The 25000-nt window shown below is 49.4% G+C and overlaps 1 protein-coding gene across 4 annotated transcripts in view; it reads left to right on the forward strand.

Annotated features, from left to right (window-relative positions):
- The window catches only part of LOC147012318 (uncharacterized), a 49813-nt gene that overhangs the window by 9602 nt on the left and 15211 nt on the right, over positions 1 to 25000 (forward strand). For all 4 annotated transcript variants that reach the window (XM_085856318.1, XM_085856317.1, XM_085856319.1 and 1 more), the window contains one exon: positions 18959 to 19096. In XM_085856318.1, coding sequence (XP_085712444.1) covers positions 18959 to 19096 — 138 coding nt within the window. The remainder of the gene's footprint in view (positions 1 to 18958; positions 19097 to 25000) is intronic.

The following is a 25000-nucleotide window of genomic DNA, read 5'->3' on the forward strand; positions in this document are numbered from 1 at the left end:
CCCTCTCTCTCTCGCACCCCTCTCTCTCTCTCTCTCTCTCTCTCTCTCTCTCTCTCTCTCTCTCGCGCACCCCTGTCTCTCTCTCTCTCTCTCTCGCGCACCCCTGTCTCTCTCTCTCTCTCTCTCTCTCTCGCGCACCCCTGTCTCTCTCTCTCTCTCTCTCGCGCACCCCTGTCTCTCTCTCTCTCTCGCGCACCCCTGTCTCTCTCTCTCTCTCTCGCGCACCCCTGTCTCTCTCTCTCTCTCTCGCGCACCCCTGTCTCTCTCTCTCTCTCTTTCTTTCTCTCTCTCTCTCTCTCTCTCTCTCTCTCTCTCTCTCTCTCTCTCTCTCTCTCTCTCTCTCTCTCTCTCTCTCTCTCTCTCTCTCTCTCTCTGTCTCTCTCTCTGTCTCTGTCTCTCTCTCTGTCTCTGTCTCTCTGTCTCTGTCTCTGTCTCTGTCTCTGTCTCTGTCTCTGTCTCTGTCTCTGTCTCTGTCTCTGTCTCTCTCCCTGTCTCTCTCCCTGTCTCTCTCTCTCACCCCTGTCTCTCTCTCTCACCCCTGTCTCTCTCTCTCACCCCTGTCTCTCTCTCTCTCTCACCCCTGTCTCTCTCTCTCTCTCACCCCTGTCTCTCTCTCTCTCTCACCCCTGTCTCTCTCTCTCTCTCTCACCCCTGTCTCTCTCTCTCTCTCTCCCTGTCTCTCTCTCTCTCTCGCACCCCTGTCTCTCTCGCTCTCTCGCACCCCTGTCTCTCTCTCTCTCTCTCTCTCTCTCTCTCTCTCTCTCTCTCTCTCTCTCTCTCTCTCTCTCTCTCTGTCTCTCTCTCTCTCTCTCTCTCTGTCTCTCTCTCTCTCTCTCTCTCTGTCTCTCTCTCTCGCGCACCCTGTCTCTCTCTCTCTCTCTCTCTCTCTCTCTCTCTCTCTCTCTCTCTCTCTCTCTCTCTCTCTCTCTCTCTCTCTCGCACCTGTCTTTCTCGTCTCTCTCTCTCTCTCTTTCTTTCTCTCTCTCTCTCTCTCTCTCTCTCTCTCTCTCTCTCTCTCTCTCTCTCTCTCTCTCTCTCTCTCTCTCTCTCTCTCTCTCTCTCTCTCTCTCTCTCTCTCTCTCTCACCCCTGTCACGCTCTCTCTCTCTCTCTCTCTCTCTCTCTCTCTCTCTCTCTCTCTCTCTCTCTCTCTCTCTCTCTCTCTCTCTCTCTCTCTCTCGCACCCCTGTCTCTCTCTCTCTCTCTCTCTCTCTCTCTCTCTCTCTCTCTCTCTCTCTCTCTCTCTCTCTCTCTCTCTCTCTCTCTCTCTCTCTCTCTCTCTCTCTCTCTCTCTCTCTCTCTCTCTCTCTCTCTCTCTCTCTCTCTCTCTCTCTCTCTCTCTCTCTCTCTCTCTCGCACCCCTGTCTCTCTCTCTCTCTCTCTCTCTCTCTCTCTCTCTCTCTCTCTCTCTCTCTCTCTCTCTCTCTCTCTCTCTCTCTCTCTCTCTCTCTCTCTCTCTCTCTCTCTCTCTCTCTCTCTCTCTCTCTCTCTCTCTCTCTCTCTCTCTCTCTCTCTCTCTCTCTCTCTCGCACCCCTGTCTCTCTCTCTCTCTCTCTCTCTCTCTCTCTCTCTCTCTCTCTCTCTCTCTCTCTCTCTCTCTCTCTCTCTCTCTCTCTCTCTCTCTCTCTCTCTCTCTCTCTCTCTCTCTCTCTCTCTCTCTCTCTCTCTCTCTCTCTCTCTCTCTCTCTCTCTCTCTCTCTCTCTCTCTCTCTCTCTCTCTCTCTCTCTCTCTCTCTCTCTCTCTCTCTCTCTCTCGCGCACCCCTGTCTCTCTCTCTCTCTCTCTCTCTCTCTCTCTCTCTCTCTCTCTCTCTCTCTCTCTCTCTCTCTCTCTCTCTCTCTCTCTCTCTCTCTCTCTCTCTCTCTCTCTCTCTCTCTCTCTCTCTCTCTCTCTCTCTCTCTCTCTCTCTCTCTCTCTCTCTCTCTCTCTCTCTCTCTCTCTCTCTCTCTCTCTCTCTCTCTCTCTCTCTCGCGCACCCCTGTCTCTCTCTCTCTCTCTCTCTCTCTCTCTCTCTCTCTCTCTCTCTCTCTCTCTCTCTCTCTCTCTCTCTCTCTCTCTCTCTCTCTCTCTCTCTCTCTCTCTCTCTCTCTCTCTCTCTCTCTCTCTCTCGCGCACCCCTGTCTCTCTCTCTCTCTCTCTCTCTCTCTCTCTCTCTCTCTCTCTCTCTCTCTCTCTCGCGCACCCTGTCTCTCTCTCTCTCTCTCTCTCTCTCTCTCTCTCTCTCTCTCTCTCTCTCTCTCTCTCTCTCTCTCTCTCTCTCTCTCTCTCTCTCTCTCTCTCTCTCTCTCTCTCTCTCTCTCTCTCTCTCTCTCTCTCTCTCTCTCTCTCTCTCTCTCTCTCTCTCTCTCTCTCTCTCTCTCTCTCTCTCGCACCCCTCTCTCTCTCTCTCTCTCTCCCTGTCTCTCTCTCTCTCTCACTGTGTCTCTTTCTCTCACCCTGTCTCTCTCTCTCTCTCTCTCTCTCTCTCTCTCTCTCTCGCACCCCTGTCTCTCTCTCTCTCTCTCTCTCTCTCTCTCTCTCTCTCTCTCTCTCTCTCTCTCTCTCTCTCTCTCTCTCTCTCTCTCTCTCTCTCTCTCTCTCTCTCTCTCTCTCTCTCTCTCTCTCTCTCTCTCTCTCTCTCTCTCTCTCTCTCGCGCACCCCTGTCTCTCTCTCTCTCTCTCTCTGCGCACCCCTGTCTCTCTCTCTCTCTCTCTCTCTCTCTCTCTCTCTCTCTCTCTCTCTCTCTCTCTCTCTCTCTCTCTCTCACACTCTCTCTCTCTCTCTCTCTCTCTCTCTCTCTCTCCCTGTCTCTCTCTCTCTCTCTCTCTCTCTCTCTCTCTCTCTCTCTCTCTCTCTCTCTCGCGCACCCTCTCTCTCTCTCTCTCTCTCTCTCTCTCTCTCTCTCTCTCTCTCTCTCTCTCTCTCGCGCACCCCTGTCTCTCTCTCTCTCTCTCTCTCTCTCTCTCTCTCTCTCTCTCTCTCTCTCTCTCTCTCTCTCTCTCTCTCTCTCTCTCTCTCTCTCTCTCTCTCTCTCTCTCTCTCTCTCTCTCTCTCGCGCACCCCTGTCTCTCTCTCTCTCTCTCTCTCGCACCCCTGTCTCTCTCTCTCTCTCGCGCACCCTGTCTCTCTCTCTCTCTCTCTCACCCTGTCTCTCTCTCTCTCTCTCGCGCACCCTGTCTCTCTCTCTCTCTCTCTCTCTCTCTCGCGCACCCTGTCTCTCTCTCTCTCTCTCTCTCTCTCTCTCTCTCTCTCTCTCTCTCTCTCTCGCGCACCCCTGTCTCTCTCTCTCTCTCTCTCTCTCTCTCTCTCTCTCTCCCCTCTCTCTCTCTCTCTCTCGCGCACCCCTGTCTCTCTCTCTCTCTCGCGCACCCCTGTCTCTCTCTCTCTCTCTCTCGCGCACCCCTGTCTCTCTCTCTCTCTCTCTCTCTCTCTCTCTCTCTCTCTCTCTCTCTCTCTCTCTCTCTCTCTCTCTCTCTCTCTCTCTCTCTCTCTCTCTCTCTCTCTCTCTCTCTCTCTCTCTCGCGCACCCTCTCTCTCTCTCTCTCTCTCTCTCTCTCGCGCACCCCTGTCTCTCTCTCTCTCTCTCTCGCGCACCCTGTCTCTCTCTCTCTCTCTCTCTCTCTCTCTCTCTCTCTCTCTCTCTCTCTCTCTCTCTCTCTCTCTCTCTCTCTCTCTCTCTCTCTCTCTCTCTCTCTCTCTCTCTCTCTCTCTCTCTCTCTCTCTCTCTCTCTCTCTCTCTCGCGCACCCCTGTCTCTCTCTCTCTCTCTCTCTCTGTCTCTCTCTCTCTCTCTCTCTCTCTCTCTCTCTCTCTCTCTCTCTCTCTCTCTCTCTCTCTCTCTCTCTCTCTCTCTCTCTCTCTCTCGCGCACCCCTGTCTCTCTCTCTCTCTCTCTCGCGCACCCTGTCTCTCTCTCTCTCTCTCTCTCTCTCTCTCTCTCTCTCTCTCTCTCTCTCTCTCTCTCTCTCTCTCTCTCTCTCTCTCTCTCTCTCTCTCTCTCTCTCTCTCTCTCTCTCTCTCTCTCTCTACCTCTCTCTCTCTGTCTCTCTCTCTACTTCTCTCTCTCTCTCTCTCTCTATCTCTCTCTCTCTCGCTCACTCTCTCTATCTCTCTCTCGCGCACTCTCTCTCTCTCTCTCTCTCTCTCTCTCTCTCTCTCTCTCTCTCTCGCGCACCCCTGTCTCTCTCTCTCTCTCTCTCGCGCACCCCTGTCTCTCTCTCTCTCTCTCTCTCTCTCTCTCTCTCTCTCTCTCTCTCTCTCTCTCTCTCTCTCTCTCTCTCTCTCTCTCTCTCTCTCTCTCTCTCTCTCTCTCTCTCTCTCTCTCTCTCTCTCTCTCTCTCTCTCTCTCTCTCTCTCTCTCTCTCTCTCTCTCGCGCACCCCTGTCTCTCTCTCTCTCTCTCTCTCTCTCTCTCTCTCTCTCTCTCGCGCACCCTGTCTCTCTCTCTCTCTCTCTCTCTGTCTCTCTCTCTCTCTCTCTCTCTCTCGCGCACCCTCTCTCTCTCTCTCTCGCGCACCCCTCTCTCTCTCTCTCTCTCTCTCTCTCTCTCTCTCTCTCTCTCTCTCTCTCTCTCTCTCTCTCTCTCTCGCGCCCCCCTGTCTCTCTCTCTCTCACGCGCACCCCTGTCTCTCTCTCTCTCTCTTGCGCACCCCTGTCTCTCTCTCTCTCTCTCTCTCTCTCTCTCTCTCTCTCTCTCTCTCTCTCTCTCTCTCTCTCTCTCTCTCTCTCTCTCTCTCTCTCTCTCTCTCTCTCTCTGTCTCTGTCTCTCTCTCTCTCTCTCTCTCGCACCCCTGTCTCTCTCTCTCTCTCTCTCTCTCTCTCTCTCTCTCTCTCTCTCTCTCTCTCTCTCTCTCTCTCTCTCTCTCTCGCCCCCCTACTTCCCTCTCTCTCTCTCTCTCGCCCCCCTCTCTCTCTCTCTCTCTCTCTCTCTCTCTCTCTCGCACCCCTGTCTCTCTCTCTCTCTCTCTCTCGCACCCCTGTCTCTCTCTCTCTCTCTCTCTCGCACCCCTGTCTCTCTCTCTCTCTCTCTCTCTCTCTCTCTCTCTCTCTCTCTCTCTCTCGCGCACCTCTCTCTCTCTCTCTCTCTCTCTCGCACTCTCTCTCTCTCTCTCTCTCTCTCTCTCTCTCTCTCTCTCTCTCTCTCTCTCTCGCGCACCCCTGTCTCTCTCTCTCTCTCTCTCTCTCGCACCCCTGTCTCTCTCTCTCTCTCTCTCTCTCTCTCTCTCTCTCTCTCTCTCTCTCTCTCTCTCTCTCTCTCTCTCTCTCTCTCTCTCTCTCTCGCGCACCCCTGTCTCTCTCTCTCTCTCTCTCTCTCTCTCTCTCTCTCTCTCTCTCTCGCGCACCCCTGTCTCTCTCTCTCTCTCTCTCTCTCTCTCTCTCTCTCTCTCTCTCTCTCTCTCTCTCGCGCACCCCTCTCTCTCTCTCTCTCTCTCTCTCTCTCTCGCACCCTCTCTCTCTCTCTCTCTCTCTCTCTCTCTCTCTCTCTCTCTCTCTCTCTCTCTCTCTCTCTCTCTCTCTCTCTCGCGCACCCCTCTCTCTCTCTCTCTCTCTCGCACCTGTCTCTCTCTCTCTGCGCACCCCTGTCTCTCTCTCTCTCGCGCACCCCTCTCTCTCTCTCGCACCCTGTCTCTCTCTCTCTCTGTCTCTCTCTCTCTGTCTCTCTCTCTCTCTCGCGCACCCCTGTCTCTCTCTCTCTCGCGCACCCCTGTCTCTCTCTCTCTCGCGCACCCCTGTCTCTCTCTCTCTCTCGCGCACCACTGTCTCTCTCTCTCTCTCGCGCACCCCTGTCTCTCTCTCTCTCTCTCTCTCTCTCGCGCACCCCTGTCTCTCTCTCTCTCTCTCTCTCTCTCTCTCTCTCGCACCCCTGTCTCTCTCTCTCTCGCGCACCCCTGTCTCTCTCTCTCTCTCTCTCTCTCTCTCTCTCTCGCGCACCCCTGTCTCTCTCTCTCTCTCTCTCTCAGCACCTCTCTCTCTCTCTCTCTCTCTCTCTCTCTCTCTCTCTCTCTCTCTCTCTGCGCACCCCTGTCTCTCTCTCTCTCTCTCTCTCTCTCTCTCTCTCTCTCTCTCTCTCTCTCTCTCGCACCCCTGTCTCTCTCTCTCTCTCTCTCTCTCTCTCTCTCTCTCTCTCTCTCTCTCTCTCTCTCTCTCTCTCTCTCTCTCTCTCTCTCGCGCACCCTCTCTCTCTCTCTCTCTCTCTCTCTCTCTCTCTCTCTCTCTCTCTCTCTCTCTCTCGCGCACCCCTGTCTCTCTCTCTCTCTCTCGCGCACCCTCTGTCTCTCTCTCTCTCTCTCGCACCCCTGTCTCTCTCTCTCTCAGCACCCCTGTCTCTCTCTCTCTCTCTCTCTCTCTCTCTCTCTCTCTCTCTCTCTCTCTCTCTCTCTCTCTCTCTCGCACCCCTGTCTCTCTCTCTCTCTCTCTCTCTCTCTCTCTCTCTCTCTCTGTCTCTCTCTATCTATCTCTTTCTCTCTCTTTTATCTCTCTCTCTCTCTCTCTCTCTCTCTCTCTCTCTCTCTCTCTCTCTCTCTCTCTCTCTCTCTCTCTCTCTCTCTCTCTCTCTCTCTCTCTCTCGCGCACCCCTGTCTCTCTCTCTCTCTCTCTCTCTCTCTCTCTCTCTCTCTCTCTCTCTCTCTCTCTCTCTCTCGCGCACCCCTGTCTCTCTCTCTCTCTCTCGCGCACCCCTGTCTCTCTCTCTCTCTCTCACCCCTGTCTCTCTCTCTCTCTCTCTCTCTCTCTCTCTCTCTCTCTCTCTCTCTCTCTCTCTCTCTCTCTCTCTCTCTCTCTCTCTCTCTCTCTCTCTCTCTCTCTCTCTCTCTCTCGCACCCCTGTCTCTCTCTCTCTCTCTCTCTCTCTCTCTCTCTCTCTCTCTCTCTCTCGCACCTCTCTCTCTCTCTCTCTCTCTCTCTCTCTCTCTCTCTCTCTCTCTCTCTCTCTCTCTCTCTCGCACCCTGTCTCTCTCTCTCTCTCTCTCTGCGCACCTCTCTCTCTCTCTCTCTCTCTCTCTCTCTCTCTCTCTCTCTCTCTCTCTCTCTCTCTCTCTCTCTCTCTCTCTCTCTCTCTCTCTCTCTCTCTCTCTCTCTCTCGCACCCCTCTCTCTCTCTCTCTCTCTCTCTCTCTCTCTCTCTCTCTCTCTCTCTCTCTCTCTCTCTCTCTCTCTCTCTCTCTCTCTCTCTCTCTCTCTCTCTCTCTCTCTCTCTCGCACCCCTGTCTCTCTCTCTCTCTCTCTCTCTCTCTCTCGCACCCCTCTCTCTCTCTCTCTCTCTCTCTCTCTCTCTCTCTCTCTCTCTCTCTCTCTCTCTCTCTCTCTCTCTCTCTCTCTCTCTCTCTCTCTCTCTCTCTCTCTCTCTCTCTCTCTCTCTCTCTCTCTCTCTCTCTCTCTCTCTCTCTCTCTCTCTCTCTCTCTCTCTCTCTCTCTCTCTCTCTCTCCTCTCTCTCTCTCTCTCTCTCTCGCACCCCTCTCTCTCTCTCTCTCTCTCTCTCTCTCTCTCTCTCTCTCTCTCTCTCTCTCTCTCTCTCTCTCTCTCTCTCTCTCTCTCTCTCTCTCTCTCTCTCTCTCTCTCTCTCTCTCTCTCTCTCTCTCTCTCTCTCTCTCTCTCTCTCTCTCTCTCTCTCTCTCTCTCTCTCTCTCTCTCTCTCTCTCTCTCTCTCTCTCTCTCTCTCTCTCTCTCTCTCTCTCTCTCTCCCTCTCTCTCTCTCTCTCTCTCTCTCTCTCTCTCTCTCTCTCTCTCTCTCTCTCTCTCTCTCTCTCTCTCTCTCTCTCTCTCTCTCTCTCTCTCTCTCTCTCTCTCTCTCTCTCTCTCTCTCTCTCTCTTCTCTCTCTCTCTCTCTCTCTCTCTCTCTCGCTCTCTCTCTCTCTCTCTCTCTCTCTCTCTCTCTCTCTCTCTCTCCTGTCTCTCTCTCTCTCTCTCTCTCTCTCTCTCTCTCTCTCTCTCTCTCTCTCTCTCTCTCTCGCGCACCCCTGTCTCTCTCTCTCTCTCTCTCTCTCTCTCTCTCTCTCTCTCTCTCTCTCTCTCTCTCTCTCTCTCTCTCTCTCACCTCTCTCTCTCTCTCTCTCTCTCTCTCTCTCTCTCTCTCTCTCTCTCTCTCTCTCTCTCTCTCTCTCTCTCTCTCTCTCTCTCTCTCTCTCTCTCTCTCTCTCTCTCTCTCTCTCTCTCTCTCTCTCTCTCTCTCTCTCTCTCTCGCGCACCCCTGTCTCTCTCTCTCTCTCTCTCTCTCTCTCACCCCTGTCTCTCTCTCTCTCTCTCTCTCTCTCTCTCTCTCTCTCTCTCTCTCTCTCTCTCTCTCTCTCTCTCTCTCTCTCTCGCGCACCCCCCTGTCTCTCTCTCTCTCTCTCTCTGTCTCTCTCTCTCTCTCTCTCTCTCTCTCTCTCTCTCTCTCTCTCTCTCTCTCTCTCTCTCTCTCTCTCTCTCTCTCTCTCTCTCTCTCTCTCTCTCTCTCTCTCTCTCTCTCTCTCTCTCTCTCTGTCTCTCTCTCTCTCTCTCTCTCGCGCACCCCTGTCTCTCTCTCTCTCTCTCTCGCGCACCCCTGTCTCTCTCTCTCTCTCTCGCGCACCCCTGTCTCTCTCTCTCTCTCTCTCTCTCTCTCTCTCTCTCTCTCTCTCTCTCTCTCTCTCTCTCTCTCTCTCTCTCTCTCTCTCTCTCTCTCTCTCTCTCTCGCGCACCCCTGTCTCTCTCTCTCTCGCGCCCCCCTGTCTCTCTCTCTCGCGCACCCCTGTCTCTCTCTCTCGCGCACCCCTGTCTCTCTCTCTCTCTCTCTCTCTCTCTCTCTCTCTCTCTCTCTCCTGTCTCTCTCTCTCTCTCTCTCTCGCGCACCCTGTCTCTCTCTCTCTCTCTCTCTCTCTCTCTCTCTCTCTCTCTCTCTCTCTCTCTCTCTCTCTCTCTCTCTCTCTCTCTCTCTCTCTCTCTCTCTCTCTCTCTGTCTCTCTCTCTCTCTCTCTCGCGCACCCTCTCTCTCTCTCTCTCTCTCTCTCTCTCTCTCGCGCACCCCTCTCTCTCTCTCTCTCTCGCACCCTGTCTCTCTCCCACTCTCTTGCACCCTGTCTCTCTCTCTCTCCCACTCTCTCTCTCTCTCTCGCACCCCTGTCTCTCTCTCTCTCTCTCTCTCTCTCTCTCTCTCTCTCTCTCTCTCTCTCTCTCTCTCTCTCTCTCTCTCTCTCTCTCTCTCTCTCTCTCTCTCTCTCTCTCTCTCTCTCTCGCGCACCCCTGTCTCTCTCTCTCTCTCGCGCACCCCTGTCTCTCTCTCTCTCTCTCTCTCTCTCTCTCTCTCTCTCTCTCTCTCTCTCTCTCTCTCTCTCTGTCTCTCTCTCTCTCTCTCGCGCACCCCTGTCTCTCTCTCTCTCTCTCTCTCTCTCTCTCTCTCTCTCTCTCTCTCTCTCTCTCTCTCTCTCTCTCTCTCTCTCTCTCTCTCTCTCTCTCTCTCTCTCTCTCTCTCTCTCTCTCTCTCTCTCTCTCTCTCTCTCTCTCTCTCTCTCGCGCACCCCTGTCTCTCTCTCTCTCTCTCTCTCTCGCGCACCCCTGTCTCTCTCTCTCTCTCTCTCTCTCTCTCTCTCTCTCTCTCTCTCTCTCGCGCACCCCTGTCTCTCTCTCTCTCTCTCTCTCTCTCTCTCTCTCTCTCTCTCTCTCTCTCTCTCTCTCTCTCTCTCTCTCTCTCTCTCTCTCTCTCTCTCTCTCTCTCTCTCTCTCTCTCTCTCTCTCTCTCTCTCTCTCTCTCTCTCTCGCGCACCCCTGTCTCTCTCTCTCTCTCTCTCTCTCTCTCTCTCTCTCTCTCTCTCTCTCTCTCTCTCTCTCTCTCTCTCTCTCTCTCTCTCTCTCTCTCTCTCTCTCTCTCTCTCGCGCACCCCTGTCTCTCTCTCTCTCTCTCTCTCTCTCTCTCTCTCTCTCTCTCTGTCTCTCTCTCTCTCTCTCTCTCTGTCTCTCTCTCTCTCTCTCTCGACGCACCCTCTCTCTCTCTCTCTCTCGCGCACCCCTGTCTCTCTCTCTCTCTCTCTCTCTCTCTCTCTCTCTCTCTCTCTCTCTCTCTCTCTCTCTCTCTCGCGCACCCCTGTCTCTCTCTCTCTCTCTCTCTCTCTCTCTCTCTCTCTCTCTCTCTCTCTCGCGCACCCCTGTCTCTCTCTCTCTCTCTCTCTCTCTCTCTCTCTCTCTCTCTCTCTCTCGCACCCCTGTCTCTCTCTCTCTCTCTCTCTCTCTCTCTCTCTCTCTCTCTCTCTCTCTCTCGCGCACCCCTGTCTCTCTCTCTCTCTCTCTCTCGCGCACCCCTGTCTCTCTCTCTCTCTCTCTCGCACTCTCTCTCTCTCTCTCTCTCTCTCTCTCTCTCTCTCTCTCTCTCTCTCTCTCTCTCTCTCTCTCTCTCTCTCTCTCTCTCTCTCTCTCTCTCGCGCACCTGTCTCTCTCTCTCTCTCTCTCTCTCTCTCTCTCTCTCTCTCTCTCTCTCGCACCCTGTCTCTCTCTCTCTCTCTCTCTCTCTCTCTCTCTCTCTCTCTCTCTCTCTCTCTCTCTCTCTCTCTCTCTCTGTCTCTCTCTCTCTCTCTCTCTCTCTCTCTCGCGCACCCCTGTCTCTCTCTCTCTCTCTCTCGCGCACCCCTGTCTCTCTCTCTCTCTCGCGCACCCCTCTCTCTCTCTCTCTCTCTCTCTCGTCCACCCCTCTCTCTCTCTCTCTCTCTCTCTCTCTCTCTCTCTCTCTCTCTCTCTCTCTCTCTCTCTCTCTCTCTCTCTCTCTCTCTCTCTCTCGCGCACCCCTGTCTCTCTCTCTCTCTCTCTCTCTCTCTCTCTCTCTCTCTCTCTCTCTCTCTCTCTCTCTCTCTCTCTCTCTCTCTCTCTCTCTCTCTCTCTCTCTCTCTCTCTCTCTCTCTCTCGCGCACCCCTGTCTCTCTCTCTCTCTCTCTCTCTCTCTCTCTCTCTCTCTCTCTCTCTCTCTCTCTCTCTCTCTCTCTCTCTCTCTCTCCCGCACCCCTGTCTCTCTCTCTCTCTCGCGCACCCCTGTCTCTCTCTCTCTCTCTCGCGCACCCCTGTCTCTCTCTCTCTCTCGCGCACCCCTGTCTCTCTCTCTCTCTCTCTCTCGCGCACCCCTGTCTCTCTCTCTCTCTCTCTCTCTCTCTCTCTCCCGCGCACCCCTGTCTCTCTCTCTCTCCCTCTCTCTCTCTCTCTCTCTCTCTCTCTCTCTCTCTCTCTCTCTCTCTCTCTCTCTCTCTCTCTCTCTCTCTCTCTCTCTCTCTCTCTCTCTCTCTCTCTCTCTCTCTCTCTCTCTCTCTCTCTCTCTCTCTCTCTCTCTCGCGCACCCCTGTCTCTCTCTCTCTCTCTCTCTCTCTCTCTCTCTCTCTCTCTCTCTCGCGCACCCCTGTCTCTCTCTCTCTCTCTCTCGCGCACCCCTGTCTCTCTCTCTCTCTCTCTCTCTCTCGCGCACCCCTGTCTCTCTCTCTCTCGCGCACCCCTGTCTCTCTCTCTCTCTCTCTCTCTCTCTCTCTCTCTCTCTCTCTCTCTCTCTCTCTCTCTCTCTCTCTCTCTCTCTCTCTCTCTCTCTCTCTCTCTCTCTCTCTCGTCTCTCTCTCTCTCTCTCTCTCTCTCGCGCACCACTGTCTCTCTCTCTCTCTCGCGCACCCCTGTCTCTCTCTCTCTCTCGCGCACCCCTGTCTCTCTCTCTCTCTCTCTCTCTCTCTCTCTCTCTCGCGCACCCCTCTCTCTCTCTCGCGCACCCCTGTCTCTCTCTCTCTCGCGCACCCCTGTCTCTCTCTCTCTCTCGCGCACCCCTGTCTCTCTCTCTCTCTCGCGCACCCCTGTCTCTCTCTCTCTCTCGCGCACCCCTGTCTCTCTCTCTCTCTCGCGCACCCCTGTCTCTCTCTCTCTCTCTCTCGCGCACCCCTGTCTCTCTCTCTCTCACTCTCTCTCTCTCACCCTCTGTCTCTCTCTCTCTCTCTCTCGCGCACCCCTGTCTCTCTCTCTCTCTCTCTCTCTCTCTCTCTCTCTCTCTCTCTCTCTCTCTCTCTCTCTCTCTCTCTCTCTCTCTCTCTCTCTCTCTCTCTCTCTCTCTCTCTCTCTCTCTCTCGCGCACCCCTGTCTCTCTCTCTCTCTCTCTCTCTCGCGCACCCCTGTCTCTCTCTCTCGCGCACCCCTGTCTCTCTCTCTCGCGCACCCCTGTCTCTCTCTCTCGTGCACCCCTGTCTCTCTCTCTCGCGCACCCCTGTCTCTCTCTCTCTCTCTCCCTGTCTCTCTCTCTCTCGCGCACCCCTGTCTCTCTCTCTCTCGCGCACCCCTGTCTCTCTCTCTCTCTCTCTCTCTCTCTCTCTCTCTCTCTCTCTCTCTCTCTCTCTCTCTCTCTCTCTCTCTCTCTCTCTCTCTCTCTCTCTCTCTCTCTCTCTCTCTCTCTCTCTCTCTCTCTCTCTCTCTCGCGCACCTCTCTCTCTCTCTCTCTCTCTCACACCCCTGTCTCTCTCTCTCTCTCTCTCTCTCTCTCTCTCTCTCTCTCTCTCTCTCTCTCTCTCTCTCTCACACCCCTGTCTCTCTCTCTCTCTCTCTCTCACACCCCTCTCTCTCTCTCTCTCTCTCTCTCTCTCTCTCTCTCTCTCTCTCTCTCTCTCTCTCTCTCTCTCTCTCTCTCTCTCTCTCTCTCTCTCTCTCTCTCTCTCTCTCTCTCTCTCTCTCTCTCTCTCTCTCTCTCTCTCTCTCTCTCTCTCTCTCTCTCTCTCTCTCTCTCTCTCTCTCTCTCTCTCTCTCTCTCTCTCTCTCTCTCTCTCTCGCACCCTGTCTCTCTCTCTCTCTCTCTCTCTCTCTCTCTCTCTCTCTCTCTCTCTCTCTCTCTCTCTCTCTCTCTCTCTCTCTCTCTCTCTCTCGCACCCCTGTCTCTCTCTCTCTCTCTCTCTCGCACCCCTGTCTCTCTCTCTCTCTCTCTCTCTCTCTCTCTCTCTCTCTCTCTCTCTCGCACCCCTGTCTCTCTCTCTCTCTCGCACCCCTGTCTCTCTCTCTCTCTCTCGCACCCCTGTCTCTCTCTCTCTCTCTCGCACCCCTGTCTCTCTCTCTCTCTCTCGCACCCCTGTCTCTCTCTCTCTCTCTCTCTCCTGTCTCTCTCTCTCTCTCTCTCTCTCTCTCTCTCTCTCTCTCTCTCTCTCTCTCTCTCTCTCTCTCTCTCTCTCTCTCTCTCTCTCTCTCTCTCTCTCTCTCTCTCTCTCTCTCTCTCTCTCTCTCTCTCTCTCTCTCTCTCGCACCCCTGTCTCTCTCTCTCTCTCTCTCTCTCTCTCCCCTGTCTCTCTCTCTCTCTCTCTCTCTCTCTCTCTCTCTCTCTCTCTCTCTCTCTCTCTCTCTCTCTCTCTCTCTCTCTCTCTCTCGCACCCTGTCTCTCTCTCTCTCTCTCTCTCTCTCTCTCTCTCTCTCTCTCTCTCTCTCTCTCTCTCTCTCTCTCTCTCTCTCTCTCTCTCTCTCTCTCTCTCTCTCTCTCTCTCTCTCTCTCTCTCTCGCACCCCTGTCTCTCTCTCTCTCTCTCTCTCTCTCTCTCTCTCTCTCTCTCGCACCCCTGTCTCTCTCTCTCTCTCTCTCTGTCTCTCTCTCTCTCTCTCTGTCTCTCTCTCTCTCTCTGTCTCTCTCTCTCGCACCCCTGTCTCTCTCTCTCTCTCTCGCACTCTGTCTCTCTCTCTCTCTCTCTCTCTCTCTCTCTCTCTCTCTCTCTCTCTCTCTCTCTGTCTCTCTCTCTCTCTCTCTCTCTCTCTCTCTCTCTCTCTCTCTCTCTCGCACCCCTGTCTCTCTCTCTCTCTCTCTCTCTCTCTCTCTCTCTCTCTCTCTCTCTCTCTCTCTCGCACCCCTGTCTCTCTCTCTCTCTCTCTCTCTCTCTCTCTCTCTCTCTCTCTCTCTCTCTCTCTCTCTCTCTCTCTCTCTCTCTCTCTCTCTCTCTCTCTCTCTCTCTCTCTCTCTCTCTCTCTCTCTCTCTCTCTCTCTCTCTCTCTCTCTCTCTCTCTCTCTCTCTCTCTCTCTCTCTCTCTCTCTCTCTCTCTCTCTCTCTCTCGCACCCCTGTCTCTCTCTCTCTCTCTCTCTCTCTCTCTCTCTCTCTCTCTCTCTCTGTCTCTCTCTCTCTCTCTCTCTCTCTCTCTCTCTCTCTCTCTCTCTCTCTCTCTCTCTCTCTCTCTCTCTCGCACCCCTGTCTCTCTCTCTCTCTCTCTCTCTCTCTCTCTCTCTCTCTCTCTCTCTCTCTCTCTCTCTCTCTCTCTCTCTCGCACCCCTGTCTCTCTCTCTCTCTCTCTCTCTCTCTCTCTCTCTCTCTCTCTCTCTCTCTCTCTCTCTCTCTCTCTCTCTCTCTCTCTCTCTCTCTCTCTCTCTCTCTCTCTCTCTCTCGCACCCCTGTCTCTCTCTCTCTCTCTCTCTCTCTCTCTCTCTCTCTCTCTCTCGCACCCCTGTGTCTCTCTCTCTCTCTCTCTCTCTCTCTCTCTCTCTCTCTCTCTCTCTCTCTCTCTCTCTCTCTCTCTCTCTCTCTCTCTCTCTCTCTCTCTCTCTCGCACCCCTGTCTCTCTCTCTCTCTCTCTCGCACCCCTCTCTCTCTCGCACCCCTCTCTCTCTCTCGCACCCCTATCGCACCGCTATCCCTCTGGCACCCCTCTCTCTCTCTGGACCCCTCCCTTCCCCCCTTTCTTCTCCCCTTCTCTTTCACGCCCCTCCCCCTGCTCCCTCACCCCTTTCCCTCTGTAAAGGGGACTGTTGTGGACCGACAGATTAGTTTCGAATTTAAAACTGCTTCCTCATAGTGTACGAATCTGATTTGGGGTGAGAAGGTCACTGCATGTGCGAGCATGCAGGCAGGCCTTTGCCAGGTTATAGCCTGGGTTTTCGATGCTCCCACTCAGTTTTATATAGAACCCAGCTGTTAAAAAAAATGTTGCTGTTTGGGCGCGTTTTATCACCCTTCCCTTTGCCTCCCATCATGCTGCCTTCCCTTCCCTTTCCCTCACGCTGCCTTCCCTTCCCTTTCCCTCACGCTGCCTTCCCTTCCCTTTCCCTCACGCTGCCTTCCCTTCCCTTTCCCTCACGCTGCCTTCCCTTCCCTTTCCCTCACGTTCCCTTCCCTTCCCCTTCCCTCACGTTCCCTTCCCTTCCCCTTCCCTCACGTTCCCTTCCCTTCCCCTTCCCTCACGTTCCCTTCCCTTCCCCTTCCCTCACGTTGCCTTCCCTTCCCCTTCCCTCACGGTGCCTTCCCTTCCCCTTCCCTCACGTTGCCTTCCCTTCCCTTACGTTGCATTCCCTTCCCTTTCCCTCATGCTGCCTTCCCTTCCCTTTCCCTCATGCCACCTTCCCTTCCCTTTCCTTCTCACCGCCTACCCTTCGCCACCCCTCATGCCGCTTTCCCTTCTCTCACACCGCCTTCCCGTCCCCTCATACTGTCTTTCCTCCCCTCACGCTTTCCTCCTCCAAAACCACCTCCCCTCTCCACCGCCCATGGATAGCTCCCGGCGGTGTCCGCATGCTGTGTTGAAGTGCTGTTTTAACGAACCCCATTTTGTTCAATCTTGTACTACCCTCCCTCCCCCCTCCTCCACAAGTCCCACTACCAAACGCAAGTCAAGAACCCCTCCCCCACACTTAACCCCTCACCACTTCCCCCTTCCTCGCTCCCCCTCTTTCTCCCTTCCCCCCTCCTCTCTCACCCTCTCTCTCTCTCTCTCTCTCTCTCTCTCTCTCTCTCTCTCTCTCTCTCTCTCTCTCTCTCTCTCTCTCTCTCTCTCTCTCTCTCTCTCTCTCTCTTTCCCTCTCTCTCTCCCCCTCTCTCTCCCTCCCCCCTTCCTCCCCTCTCCCACCCCTCCCTATTTCTCCCCTCCCTTAATATTCCCGTTGGTGAAGTGATTTGTTGTTGTATTTGTTCGTGGGAAAGAAGTGTGATTTTTATTAATGATGTCATCGGTGGCTTGTTATGATGTGATAATTGCATACGTCAAATGCTTTAGCTGATCAGTATGAATATTTTCAGTGTCATTTATTGCTAAATTGTATGGGGGAAAAATTGATGACTGGTCACGTGGTTCGGCAGCCATATTTTTTTAAACATAGAAGTCTTCAAAAATCTTTTTCTCCGAAATAGCTGAACAGATCAAAGCGAAACTTTCCAGATATGATCGCCCATCCATGAGGATGAAAAATTTCTCCACCTATGATGTCATCGGTCACATGGTTTGGCAGCTGTGATTTTTTTTGAAGAATAAACCTTTAAAAACCCTTTCCAGAACAGCTTGACAGATCGAGGGGAAACTTCACCAACATATTCCCCAAGCCTTGGGGATACAAAGTTGTTCACAAATAATTAATAGGTCAAATAGTCTGACAGTCAGATTGGATTCAACAAATATCATGAAAAAAATTTTCTCTTCAGCTGCTTCATCAATCAACGTGAAACGTCACAGTTATGATCTAGTAGTCATGGGGAATATATGTTTTATATTTCAACCTGATTGGACGCATAATGTGGCAGCCAGAATTATTTAATATTTTGTTTCTGGGTGCAGGGTTTAAATCAAACTTGGGCATATCTGGCAATTTTGTGATGTCGAAGAGTGCCCTTCTAGTTTTCCAAGTGTTGTTTTTATTCCTAGCAGGGTGTCACAGTCACTTTCTCCACCAGCGAGCCGGTGAAGGGTGTCGGTTTATTCGCTGGCAACCAAACCATGCAGCACGTAGCACAGGGTTACATGTTACCAGTGGCAGCCATAAAAGACTGACCTGACATAATTGACTGACCTCACAAGGCTCTGTTTCAGAGCATCGTTGCCGCCGAAGCAGTTTTTGGGAAGAGTTATACGAGGTGGTTTGCCGTTGCCTTCCCAGCAGTAGTTATGGCAGGAATTAGTAATTTGTTGAGGGTGCAGGCGATAGCTCACTTACTCTTCATGAAGGACACCGTGGGATCTTTAACGTCTACCAACAAGTGATAGCAAATGGGACGCCAGGTTAACGTCCATCCGAGGGACGGCACACACATTGCAGAATTACATGACCTGTGAAACATGAAACGTTAATATCTGTGTCGGGATTTATAACCAGGGCTTGACAGGTTAGATGCGAGTGTGCGTACCTCCATGTCATCCTTCTTGCTTTTAAATTAATACACTGCATTATATATTTTTTTTAAAACGAAAATTTATGCCAGAGTTGTCATGCTAGCGGGAAAGCAGATTTGTCACGATGAAGTATCTGGTGTTTTGAGAGTGTCCCTCTCATGAGAAACATCTGCCTCGGGCTTGTCATTGTATTAGGAACAGTCTCTGAAAACAGGATCTACTTGCTGTACTATATTTCCAAACTTCTCCACCATGCTTCATAATCGTAAATCTTCTTATTATGTGTATTAGTTCATTACTCTATAAAAATGAAAATAAAATTAAGGTTTTCCTGTTAATTTTACACTCGAGCAATCATCTTTATGACGAGCCAGTGTGTATCTGCAAATGTGCTTTGGAAACAACACTCCACCAAAAGCCTTTGGTTTCATTTATTACCTCCACCCTGAAAGTGGGCGGAGGTTATGTTTTCACCCCTGTCTGTTTGATTGTCTGTCTGTCTGTTTGTTAACAGGATATCTCAAAAAGTTGATGACACATTCAGACAAAATTTAGTGGAGAGGTTAGGCATGTGAGAAGACAAAATTATTTGATTTTGGTGAAGATCCGGATCTGGAACCGGATACGAGAATAAAAAAAAAAATTCAAGTGATTTTTTTTCACCATTGAGAGATCGGGCCTTAAACAATATATAGCACGATATTTCAAAAAGTTGAGTTTTGACAAAACGAGATGGATTAGTTGGTTAGGTGACAAGAACAAGCCAATTGGATTTTGGTTGGGTCCGGATGCAGATACAGCCGATCAGAAGGGTACAAAATATAAACTGCTCAGCCTGGTGGAGGTGTGCGCTCTGGCAAGTGTGGCTATAGTTTTATTGCTTAATCATGTTTTGTGTTAACCTGAAAGTTCGCCAACTCTTTTGCAAAAAAAACGTCTTCATTCATCACATTTGCGATATCTGTTAAAACAGGAAGATGTCTATTAAACTTCATCTACCTGCGTACGAGCTATAAGTTATATAGATCGAGACCCTTCCCCCCTCCCCCACCCCCCGGTGTCCTGTGTTATTCTGAAAGAGAGTGTACATGTTGTCATGACTTTCTTCAAAATGGGCTTCTATTAACCACCAATCTTCACATATTCTTAGTATAGCACCAAATTGTTGGCACATCTTATCAATTGCATGAGGCCTTCAATCCCAACTCCCAAAAACTTCCTCACTCAAATATTATTCTTACTAAAAGATGTGCAATATGTAGGTTTTAGGAAATACTGCACCTGCAGGAACACAGCTGGAACTAGATGGGCACTCGGTGGAGCGCATACGTCCTCCACGTAATGCCTGATCCACGAGAACATATCGGGCCCAATACATTTTTGAAATATCATGCTATACTGTACCATATTGTTTTTGGCCCGATCTCTCAATGGTGAAGAATCACTTAAAAAATTAAATAACTCTCTTATCCAGATCCGGATTCGGATCTTCACCAAAATTGAATTGATTCATCTTTGCGACACACCTAACCTGTCCACCAAGTTTCGTCCGAATCCGTCCACAACTTTTTGAGATATCGTGCTATATATCGTTTTTGGCCCTATCTCTCAATGGTGAAGAATCACGTAAATGATTCTTGAAGTCTGATCTGGATCCGCATCTTCACCAAAATCTAATCACTTTGTCCTTGTCATACGCCGAACCTGTCCACACAATTTCATCCGGATCCGTTCATAACTTTTAGAGATATCCTGTACACAAACAAACAAAAACAAACAAATAGAAAGAGGTGAAAACATGACCTCCTTCACCTTCGGTGGTGGAGGTAATAGCTGTTAACCTTCCTGATAAAAAAATGATTCGGAAGTCGAAAGGTTTTTTTATTACAGGTATCAGTTTTTGACAGTGTGAGATTATTTAACCTCATTTAACCTTTACAATGGTTCATCATTTACATTTTGAGCAGATGACATCGTTGCATTGGAGGATGGAAATTTCCACAATGACATTGCAGCATCTTCCCAAGAGGTTGTGAATCATGTCCAAGTAAAGCAAGAACATGATGCTGATGAGAATCTTGATGTGTCGACAAATTCCGCAGCTGGTGAGCACCACATTGTCAGGAAACATTGAATTTTGTTTGGATTTGCTTTTTTGTCATGAAATGGAAGAGATAAATTGTGTCGTTATTAACTTTAACATGCTGTCGTTTAACCGGTGATATTGTCCTGTTAATGTTCAAAATTTTAAATCCTGGCTTATTTAGCAGGTACTGGAAGTTCAAATCCCAAATACCATGTGCTTGCCGTTTGTCTCCTCATGGGTTTGATAAATGTAAACTAGAAAGAGAAATTGGAGAGTGCAGACCCTCACCAGGACTTGCTTTGTGTGCTGGTGTGTTTGTGTTTCTGTGCGTTGACGATGCAGGTTTATGTTCATACAGCGGAAAAACAGACCTTTACGGTTTTATTGTATGGATTCACGTTCCAGTTGTATATATTTTATAGATGTACATATGTACACATATTTTCCTGATGTAGACATTTTTATCGTACATTCTTTATAGATGCACTCACATTCTTAAACACGTACACCTACTTTAGAGATCTTCTCACATTCTTAATAGTACATCCTTTACAGACAACGGTTCACATAACTGGTACTCAGGTACTCATTCATGGGAAAAAAAAATAATGAAATGTTTACTTCAAAGATGCTCAGAAAGCTCAAAAGCATACAAGCACAACAGAGGCTTTTGATGGAAGGTTTTCTCATCTAGTGCAGATAAGATTCTTCCATGATAATTCTGATATACTGGGATTTCAAAATTTAAGTGTACAATATTAAGTTTAAAAATTATAAGTTATATTACAACTTGCAACTTATAAGATTTAACAAGCTCCTCATCCTCTTAAATATGACGTCATTGTGTTGTATCAGGTTTGCGATAAATTATCTGTGCTAATGCCCGGCTTGATTCCCGCAAACAAAATTCATACAGCTTGCCAAGTTTCGGAGATAATGGTGTAGGCGATTTCCATTAACGGCGATATTGTGACGTCAACTTTTTTTTCTATGAAGAATTTCCAAAATCGGAGATGGTTACTGCCTGCGCCTTGGCTTTCTGCATATACATGGCAAGTTTCACGAAGATCCGATGAAAACTCTGGGTTGTGAAACAAAAAATGTCAAAAAACAGGAATGGCATCATAAAAATTGATATGACGTCATAGTGATGTATCATATGTGCGGTAATTCATCTCTGCTAATGCCCTGTTCGATTCCCGCAAACAGAATTCAAAAAGCTTGCCTAGTTTCGGAGATAATTTTTAGGCGATTTCCATTAGCGGAGATATTTTGACGTCATGTCTTTTTTTTTCTGGGAGGAATTTTCAAAATTGGAGATGGTTACTCTCTGCGCGGGGTATTTTTACATATATAGGCCAAGTTTCAGGAAGTTTCGATGAAAACTGTTGGCTGTGAAACAAAAAAGTCCACAAGAAGAAGATGAAGAACAACAACGTGAGTAAAACTTGAGATCCTCCACGAGGATATAAAAAAAGATAGATCTGAGAAGAACACGCGAGCGAAGAGGAAGAAGAGAGGGTTTTGCTCAGCTCGTGTCGGTAAGATTCTTCCGTGATAATTCTGACAATTGATTTACAGTGATTTCAGTGTTTACATATACAAAATTAAGCTGATAAATTACTACAATATAATTTTTAAGCTATATTGTAAGTTTATAATTTTTAAGATTAAAAAAAAAAATGAAAAAAAGCATAGATCACCTTAATACTTTAGGATGGACCATGTGATCGTGTAGATTAGATTCCCCCTTTGTAAAAAGATATTTGTCAGAAGTAAGTCATCTTGCAGTATGTGCACTGAGGTGGCAGTGAATGTAAACTTTGAAGCAGATAGAGCAAGATTGTATTGAGTTAAACCTCCTGTCTTCAGGTGAGGCCAGGTGAGGGACTTGTCGGCACAAACATCAAAGACACACAGGATAGCGTTACATGCTTTCCAAAGAATATTCACATGGCCTGTTTAACCAGCATACCGCAAGTCATGGTGGCTGTCGGCTGTGTTGCCCTGCAGAGGGGAAAAATACTTTTTATTGAGGCCACACCCTCACGGGGTGGTGTCGCCTGGAAGATATCACTGCCCACACCAGGGGGTGGCCAATGAGAAGGACCTGCCACCAGTGAAGGTGGTTCCAGAGCTTATGAGGGCCGTGGCCAAGCTGCGTGCAACAGTTGGAGCCGGAATCTCAACAGTAACAACTTTCTCTCTCCTTGCTTTGGCCGCTGCTTAAGGAGGACATGTGAGAGAGATTGTACACTTTAACAACACTGCAGAACACAAATCGCCTTGATACTGCTTCCAAAAACATCCAGTTTTGCAGTACTTGTACAGGTTAAATAAGGTGGTGTATAAGACTGCTTGAACGACACTGAACTTCCATATTTTTTTCAATACAACCTTTAAAGAGCAGGTTTTGGGTCGCTGATGACTTCGCGTGATTCGAAGGTTGTAAGCACATTAATATACGTGGGGTATTTATTTTCTTACATTTGAAACTCAAAATATGCTAAAATTAACTTTTAAGTCAAAACTTTTGTCAGTGATCGAAAAACAGACCGGAAGTTACCGAAGATGCAATGACGTCGCGTTCTCCGAAAACTTTGTGAACAATGGGTGAGATGCGAATCAGAGAGTGATTTCAGCGGCGATGAAATTGAGTGTTTTCATTCCGATATTGCCGAGGACGAGTCGGAGGATGATGGGAATTTATACTATGGAGTTTCTGGCCCTGAGCCATATAAATTTGAGCCACTTGCAAGTGCCAGAAAACGGCCTATTTCGTGTACAGGACTGACTGTACAGTGTGGCCTTCAAACGGCAGGACTGACAGCCCGGCAGTTCACACTGACAGACTCCACCAGACAGATTGGTTTGTAGATTTTCATTTTCTTGTTCAATGCATAAAATAGTGTAAAGTTTGATTCGTCTGTGACTTAATATAATTTTTTTAACCCTCCAGTAGCCTGGTGTTTGCTCAGTGGTGAGGGTGGTGGCTTGGGATCCTCGGGTCCTGAGTTCAAGCCCCATCGGCCGCTGAATTAATACACCAGGGGGTTGACTCAGCCTGTCATCCTTCCGAGGTCGGTGAAATGAGTACCAGTTCTAGTGTGTGTACTGGTAGAGGGGCACTGCATCAGCGACACAGTCGCGCTTCAAGAAATGATAGCTACCCCGGCAGCTAAGCTGCCATACGACCACCACCAACCCTCTCGTCACTCAAGAGTCAGAAATAGAATGAATCAATAATGGACCCAAATATATTATACACCGTAGCCTTGGCGTTGAAGTCTTTCTGACAGCTGAGCTTGACCCCAGTGAAAGTGAACAGTCAGAACAAACCCCAACTTTCAGGAGACTGTTGTGGCATATCTATCCAGCAGTGTGTGTGTGTGTCTGCTGTTTCTCGACAGCCACTGGTCCGATCTAATTGAAACTTGCCAGGTATATTGCTGGGGACCTGAGTATGTGCCTTTTCAAGGTTTGATATTAATCGGACAAGTGCTTCCGAAGTTCTTCCCAAGGACACGTTGCTGCGAAGGCATGGCCTTTGGGGAAGAGATTCTCAGCCTCGTTCCCCATTACGGGTTACAACGTACGGACTTCCGGATAGTGTATGCTAATAATTTCTCGATTTCTTATGCGCATTTATAGATAAACACAATTCCCCAATCCTTGAGAGGTGACAGTGTGAGAAGATGAAGCAGGAGCCAGCTGAGGAGGAGAAGGCTGAATGGTGGGCACAGCATCACGCTTGTTTTGAAACCGAGCTCACTCATTGCATTGCCTTTGTAATCCTCGGCTGTGAAATGGTCACCACAAATGCCAAGTCTATCCAAAGGGTCCTCTTTACCCGTTTTCTTTGGGGGAAAATTCGCCCGTTTTATTTGTCCAAATCTTATCCACTGCCGGCGAATGTCTGATTCCTTCGGGAATCGGTGGGAGCGATTACCCGTTTTCCAGCCATTTTCGCAAAACATGACACACGTACGAGGCATGATGTACAAATATCCAAATAACTTTGTTCTACATTAATTCAAAATAAAAAAAGGATAATATAGACTGTTGCAAGCTCAAAATAAGCGAAAGAATGGCCCGCTGAACTGGACACTTCTTCAATGAGCGAGTGAGCGCCGCTTTCTTTTGGAGAATGTGATGTCACCATCCATATATGGGCACACGGCTGTTTTTTTCAACGGCCTCGAGAAATAACAACTTCAGAGTTAAATTTCATTAATTTTCCCAATAGTTAGGCAACCACAATAGTTTGCATCGAACTATTTAATGCACAAATAATCATATTGATAAATTTTCAGAACATGTTTGGTGACCTGCAACCTGCTCTTTAAAATCATTTATTTCAATTAAGTTATACAGTAAACCTTCCAATACTGCGGGTTTCTACCAATCGCGGGCAACCTGTTGTGTTGCGATTTCATTACCGCAGTATTTAATTTTGGCCATTCGCGGTTTTTGAGTTGAGATCAGTCATTATTTGCATCCACGTGTATGATTTCCTCCCATTACAAGCCTTTTGTTGTTTATCGGTGACCATTAATTGTCATCATCAGACCAGCATACGGGAATGAAACTAAATTTAATAATGAATCATCATCGAATAGGAAATGACATAAGGATATCCTGTGAGACTGGATCGACAAGATCTAGTTTACACACAACAGTTAAAAATGGCGCCCAAACGTAAAACGATCGACAAAATTAGTTGTTCCAAAAGGCAGAGAAAGGTTATGACATTGTGCGAAGAAATCAAATTGTTAGATACGTCGGCAAGAGGTGAAAGTGATGCAACCGTGGGCCACCATTACTGGATCAATGAATCAACTGTGTAAACTTGAGTCAAATATCCGTGCAAGGGTTTCTGCCAGCAAAGCGCAAACAGATCAATTCAGTGCCATGATCATATTGAGAGGATGGAAAAAGCGCTTAATGTTTGGAACGAGGACCAAACAGAAAAAAAATGCCTTTGAGTGGACCGGTGTACTGGAGAACCCATTGTGGATTTGCCAACGTTTCCACAAAGCACCGAAGGCTCCAGTTCAACCTTGGCTCAAGGAACTAATCGAGGCGAAGGGATTTATGTCAAATGTCAAATATTTAAAAGTATGGACCTCAAATATCCTGGGCCTTCGCTCAAACCTTTCAGATCTTTCCATACAGGTTGCCACTGACAAACCAGACATAATCTGCCTAACAGAAACTTTCCTCCCCCAAGACATGTCTGACTCCCAAGTATCTCTCCCTGGTTACTCCCTCCTCCAGTTTGACAGACCTGAGCCTCGCCCTGGTGGAGGAGTTGCTCTCTTCATCAAAGACTCTATTCCTCACTCTCCATGCACTGCCCTCACTCCCCCACACCCCTAGGAATACCTCTGGCTACGGCTTCCCCTCAACTCCCACCTCATGTTTATATGTGTACTGTACTGTCCACCTAACAGTGATGACTCCATCTACACCTCACACCTCAAAAAGTTATGACGTCAAAATTTCTCCGCTAATGGAAATTGCCGAAAAAATTATCTCCGAAACTAGGCAAGCTTTTTGAATTCTGTTTGCGGGAATCGAACAGGGTATTATCAGAGATGAACTAGAGGGGGAGCACTCGGGAGAGTACAAAACCTCCGCCGCCAATACTGCTGGGTCCCTCAAGTGAACCTTATATCTTATTCATTAAATATGGTCAACAGTGCTGACAGTTATAGTTCTTTTCTCTACCAATTTTTTTTTTTTTTGGGGGGGTGGTGTGAGAGGTTGGAAATCACTTAAAACATGTAGAAATGCAAAAAAAATTTTTTTTCTAACAATTTTTTTGGGGGGGGGTGGAAATCACTTAAAACATGTAGAAATGCAAAAAATTCCCTTTTTGGGGGGGGGGTAACAATTTTTTTTGGGGGGGTTGGAAATCACT

Source organism: Eptatretus burgeri, chromosome 15 (genome assembly GCF_056783735.1).
Source record: "Eptatretus burgeri isolate ZD-2024b chromosome 15, Ebu_testis_v1, whole genome shotgun sequence".
In the NCBI taxonomy this organism is placed as follows: Eukaryota; Metazoa; Chordata; class Myxini; order Myxiniformes; family Myxinidae; genus Eptatretus; species Eptatretus burgeri.